Source organism: Anarhichas minor, unplaced genomic scaffold (genome assembly GCF_050575085.1).
Source record: "Anarhichas minor isolate MPS153535 unplaced genomic scaffold, ASM5057508v1 ptg000074l, whole genome shotgun sequence".
NCBI classification, from domain to species: domain Eukaryota; kingdom Metazoa; phylum Chordata; class Actinopteri; order Perciformes; family Anarhichadidae; genus Anarhichas; species Anarhichas minor.
This window is the reverse complement of record NW_027466520.1, coordinates 4304919-4310678: the sequence shown is the minus strand read 5'-3', so window position 1 is coordinate 4310678 and position 5760 is coordinate 4304919. Positions and strand designations below refer to the sequence as shown.

At 40.6% G+C, this 5760-nt stretch overlaps 1 protein-coding gene across 3 annotated transcripts; it reads right to left on the bottom strand.

The window, feature by feature from the left end:
- Nucleotides 1-1268: 1268 nt before the first annotated feature.
- On the bottom strand, nt 1269-5341 carry cdv3 (carnitine deficiency-associated gene expressed in ventricle 3). Of its 3 annotated transcripts, none has more exons than XM_076080301.1 (5): nt 4921-5341; nt 4184-4260; nt 3650-3789; nt 3395-3557; nt 1269-3301 (listed from the first exon to the last, which is right to left on the bottom strand). In XM_076080301.1, exons 1-5 carry the CDS (start codon nt 5104-5106, stop codon nt 3172-3174), a joined length of 696 nt encoding a protein of 231 aa, XP_075936416.1. In that variant the 5' UTR covers nt 5107-5341; the 3' UTR covers nt 1269-3171. The 3 variants fall into 3 exon arrangements, with proteins under 3 accessions (XP_075936416.1, XP_075936417.1, XP_075936418.1); XM_076080302.1 differs by having other exon boundaries at nt 4184-4257; nt 4921-5340; XM_076080303.1 differs by having other exon boundaries at nt 4184-4251; nt 4921-5340.
- Nucleotides 5342-5760: the final 419 nt, after the last annotated feature.

Genomic DNA, 5760 nt, shown 5'->3' with positions numbered 1-5760 from the left:
ATATGGGAAACGACCATAGCAAGCATGTATGTCTTAGCTGCCTCTGTTGACATGTAGTTTTGTGTGAACCTGATATTTGATAGATTAAATTTGACCCGGTTACAGACCTTTTTCACCTGAGATTTGAATGACAATTTGGACTAATACCCACTAATACCCACTTTCAGTTTAAAGATTAAGACATGACATTATTCTCAACGATCCCTTTAGTTTATTAGCTTCTTCTCGTTTCATTACAATAGAGCTGAAACGAGTATAGTCGATTAATCTGACAACATAAAAATAATCTCTACCGACACTGATAATCACTTTTTAAATGTTAGCTCCTCAAATGTGAAGATGTTCTTTGTGACATGTGATAGTAAACTGAATATCTTTGGGTATTAGCTTGATGTTTGGATAAAACAAGGAGTTTGGAGACGTCATCTTGGGCTCTGGTAAATCTTATTGGGTATCTTTCACTGTATTATAACAGAGTAAACAATTAATCAGTTATTGTGTCCGTAAGCGATTTCACATTTGCTAACAAATATGCCCAGTTGGACTTTGATATTAACCTAAAATAACATCAATCAGTACATATTATGCAATAGACTCCACTGATGCGGGCACTATAAAGCAGGTGTTTGAGCAGGAAGGAGGCATTTATGATCAAGATGAGGAGTTACACAGACTGTGGTTAGCCCGCCATTACAGATCTATTGTTGAACCAGAACAGACTCCGAGCGGATTAAATTCGCTGCAGCACCACCTTGTGGCCGGCGAGAGTAACAGCACATTACAATTCAACCGATCAGAAAACAAACCATCTCACTAAAGTAGAATGAAATATTCTCAAAAGCAGTCTCTAAATGCTTTTTAATTATCTGCAAAAAAAATAAGAGTTGTGTGCAAACTCAGAGACACCTTGTTATCATAGAATGCTCGTATATTTTGGAAGAGTTACTGTACAGCATTACTGTAAGTTCCTGAAATGGTTGTTTTCTTCAGCGCTATCCATTTGTCATGGGTACTTCAGCGAAGATTCCTCGAGTTAACTGATGGAGAAGTGATCGAGGTAAGAAACTATTCATCACTCACCACGGTTAGTGTTTGTGATTTTAAGCTGTTTAACTTTAAATGTGAGTCATCGTATCTTTTCAGGTGAACCAAAAATGAAGACAGACGGCAGAGGGGCTGAACAGATGGCAACATGTTTTAAATCAGAGATGACAATTTAAGTATTTAGTTGGCATTTCTGTCTCCTTCAAATAAACATTTCAAGTCTGTTGTGTGAGAAAGGTTTTTATTTGTTAATATGCTTGTTATAAGGTCATTTGAAACGTCTACTTTTTCCAAAAAGAGCTGAAACTTTTGATAATTTTTCCACGATTTGTCAAAATGGGACACCAATTAAGTAAGAGGTTATGGGAGGGATAGCAGGTTAACACAGGTCTTAAGATTACAAATAGACAACACAAAAAGACACTGCATACAGTAAATCCCCATTTTCAACGTTTAAAGATTCAGACAACACTTCAAATCACAAGGATCACTTTATTTTTTGTGTTCGGCTCTTCTCTTTTCATCACAAATATTATCTACGTCCACCCAAAGTGCTCCAGCAGGGATCTTCTCTCCCCGGCATCTTTTATGGAAAGGACAGAAACATAGAACATAAATCCAGTTCTTTACCTTCCTAAACATAACTATGCTTGTAGTAAAAACCCTTCTGATTTTGAACCACCGTGTTGTAAGTGGACAGTACTCTGTTGGTTTGGTGACGGTATGTTTCTACTGACGAGTAGTCGCTGTAACTCTCTAGAAATTAAGTTACGCACAAGCTACCTGTTCTACACAATGAGAGCTGACGCAGCGTGTTTACTTATGAGGAAAGCCTTGATTTAAAAAAAAAAGAAAAAAAAAAAAAAAGAAGTCTTAAAACTGAGATTGAAATGTAGCGCTTAACAAATAATAAAGGTTGTGAATCAGTATGGCCCAAAAAAAAAATAAAAATGCTTTAAAGTGGTTTCCCGTCATTTTTCTTGATACTTGTAACATCTGTGACCATTTGGTGTCAAACCACAGTAAAATATGTGTCACCCAAAAAAAAGCTTTTCAGATTAGAAACCAGCTTTAATTTATTTATCTGATGTCTAAAAAGACCAAAATGAAGTAGGGGCAGCAAAATCAAACAGTGGATATAAAAGACAGTTAGTCGTTGCAATCGCCAGGCAAACTACAACAGCACTACATTCTTGAACAGAAGGGTTATTTTCGTATGTGTTTTTTGTCACAAAGTGTTGAGATCCAGAGGCAGGCAGCGGCCCGTCAGACAACAAGCAAAGTTCTCTTCAGATGACAAAGCAGTTTCTATCAGTAAGGCCACTTTATATAGAAATTCTAACTGGAGGACCACAACCTATCGCTTCTTGTCCATAGATCTTTGCAGAGTGTCGTCATCATGAAGGGAAATGAACAAAGCTTCAGGTTTCTAAAGTAAAGAGCCTGATGGCCGCTTGTATATGGGAAGGGAAGGCTGGTGTTTGCCCCGTTCGCCACCACAGCAAAAAAAAAAAAAAAAAAAAAAAAAAAAAAAAAAAAAAAAAAAAAAAAAAAAAAAAGCTCAGTCCACATCGTCACCACCAGCTCTGCTGCTGTGGTAGCATCTCCCGAAGCTCCCCACCGCAACTCAAAAACACACCCCAAAATACCATGTGCGATTGGGTCGTAACGATCTTGCAAAAAAATAGATATTTTCACAGAAGTTTGTAAAATCATCTCGCCTAAAGTTATCCTCTGTGGCTTTATCGAAGCAAGTTGAAGTCCAGAGAAAAGTTGCGCCACACAACTGCTGCTCTGAGTACAATCCACAAAGTCTGTTGTTGCTGCTGCAGTTTTGTACGTTTGGGTGTATTTTTGCCAATTCCTTTTCAATTATTCCCTCTTTCATCAGCCCCTTCAGACGCAGTCCTTCAGTTTTGCCAACCAATGTCTGTAAAGTGTGTTACTTTTGATTTAAAGGGAGTGTCACTGTGTGTGGTTGTATGTGTGTGCGTGTGTGTAACCAGTGTGGTGATGGTGGCAAGGTGAGCTCCGTCAGGACTGCAGTCAACACAGCTGGAGTTCAGCTTCCTTCGAGGGGCTGGGCGGGACCTTGCTGAAGGGGCAACGGGACGGAGGGGAGCGGCTCTACTTATCCCCCAGGATGGCGTACTGGTTGTCGAGCTGCAACTGCTGCATAGAGGCGGTGCCGCCGGTCTCCTCTCTACCGCGGTTCCTGTGTTTCACCACCTCAAAGGTCTTCTCCATTTCTCTGTCCCTGAAAGCACAGACACGCATCACTTCAGTCAAAACTGCAACAGGACACATGCCGCCATTGTTAAACCAGCTATTGTCACGGACCTCTACTTACTTGCGTGTCTCCACGTGCTTGGCGGTGGCCAGTAGAGAGGGGAACTGCGTGTCACTGAAGATCTCGGGAGGCCCCTGGGTGGCGGCTCGTCTGGTGGTGGTCAGCCGGGCCCCCGGAGGGCGATATACACCAGAAGGCTTCGACTCAGGCTCCTCTACTTCCTCTGTAATTACAAAATAAAAACCACCAGTTTGAAAGAAGAAAACTGATTTTCAGGTGCAGAATTATATTTTACGTTGAAGTGGGTTTGCTCACCGACAGGTGCAGCAGCAGCAGGAGTCGGAGTAGCACCAGACTTATTCCAGGGACCTGACATATTGTCTCTGCTCACCAGAATGATCTCTCCATCCTCACCAACCTCCTCCTTCTCGTACTCCTCCTCCTCTTTCTCGTCACTGCAAAACACCCAAAACCCACGATGAGCCATCGATGATGTATTATCCTAATGTGTGGTTTCACTGAGCTCCGCTTGTAAAACAACTTGACGGATGAATCAACTTAAGAGCACACATTTAGTATTTTTGCACTAAAATCTATAACAGAAACTATTATGTATATCTTCAGTCCAGTGGTAGTTATAAGTATCGAGTGTATAAAACCACAAGAATACATCCATACAGTAAGGCAGCGTGATCATAGGTTGATAACTGGGCGTAGAGGCCATTTCATCAAAACTAAAAATCAGACCCGGAGTCAAGCTAACTATCACTACCAGCCTGGTATTTCATTTTACCATGCGAGCCTATGCGGCAGGAACTACCACAGAGGCGGCTTTGAGGTATTTCTTACCTTATCTGCAGAGCTTGCAGCCGGAGGCCGCTGTAGTCAACTTCTTTCTGCTCGAACTCTTTCCATTCCTCATCCTTCTGAACAGAAGGGAGCATTAACTCTCGACAAACAACAGCACATCTACATTTGCAGTATTGCACAATGCTTTAAATTAAAAAGGAGAGTCTCATCTTTAGGTAAGACATCTCCAGTTTAAGTCAGATATACACAAGAAATGGTTAAAAAAAAAAGAGAAAAAAATAATGAACCCCCCCCCCCCCCTATGACAAATGGCGGCTCCTCGGCCTAACGTGAACGTTTAGCCGGACAGCCACGATTCAAGAGGGATGACAGCTTCGTCATGCACACACAAGGCCTTTAACAGCACGAGCGCACAACCGGGCCTCAAAACGGTTACATGCAACCGATATTTTGACACAAAACTGATAAGCGTGTTAAAATACAGTGTTACAGCGTTAAAACGTCGTGGCTCATCAGAATGCGTGTGCCTGTAGGAACCATATGCTAGCTAGCAACCGGTGTTTTCCTCCTTTTTACATGTCAAAAAAAATATACATTTACGTAATCGATCAAATAAATTAGTTGGTGGAAGATTTAGAGAAACGTGCGAGTTAGCGGGCTGAATCTAAGCAGGAAACAGATTATGACGAGGGATGCAACATTTGACACGACACCGGTATCTGGAAAAAGACGCAGAAAAAAAAGAAAGTTAGCCGGAGAGCAACGATAGCAGTTACCTTTTCAATCTGCGCGTCTTGATTGTCGTTTTTAGCGGATTTTTCCTTCTCCCTCTTCGTCTTTTTTATCACAGCCGACGTGGGCCCGACGGTGGACTCTTTGCCCTTTCCCTTCTCTTTCTTCTTCTTTTTATCCCGCTTGGCGAAGAAATCGTCCAGGCTCTTCTCTGGTGGTAGATCCGCCATTTTCAAAAAAAAAGAGCTACGTTAAAACTCGTGAGCTAATAACCGAGCAATGACAAAGGTGGAAAACGAACTTGCTCTCCGAGGAGTGAGGACAGCTGTTGGAATGGACGGAGGAGATGGGATTACTCCTTACTCCTTAACTTCTGTTACAGGCTGATAAAAAAAAATGTCCACCTAATCGAAGCAATCCTGACAACCATGCCATGCACGGGCTATTTGACAAATCTGTACCGTGACCCGGAAGAACATCGACCCTGACCCGGAAGTAGTACGAGTTAAAAGAATAAAGTCACAATGTTAGAACATTTACTCATATAAATCAGTTAGATTTCAAAATCTTCTAAAATTACATGCAAGACGTATTTAATTACATTTTAATTATTTAAAGATGTTCATGTTTTTATAACCTTTATTTATTGTTAAAACGTATCTTCTTATTGCTATTTATTTGTAGTTATAGTAGTTGCAAGAAATCAATCTAATGTATATAAATTATATGATAGTAAAACATGTATTAAATTCAGAATCAAGTAAAAGCATCAATACAACAATGTAGAAAAGTATTAAGTATATAAGTCTTATTAGCAAAATGCACAAAACTTTACTCATAGAGCACTTTTCAAAGCAAAACTAAAACATGTCATATCATAAAGT

Bases quoted from the DNA above. Each gene is read 5' to 3' on its own strand.
- cdv3 (XM_076080301.1), bottom strand. From the start codon at position 5,106: ATGGCGGATCTACCACCAGAGAAGAGCCTGGACGATTTCTTCGCCAAG. The intron at 4,261-4,920 runs GTAACTGCTATC...CCTTCTGTTCAG, and splicing joins AAGACGCGCAGATTGAAAAG to AAGGATGAGGAATGGAAAGA. The intron at 3,558-3,649 runs GTGAGCAAACCC...TTGTAATTACAG, and splicing joins TGCTGCTGCTGCACCTGTCG to AGGAAGTAGAGGAGCCTGAG.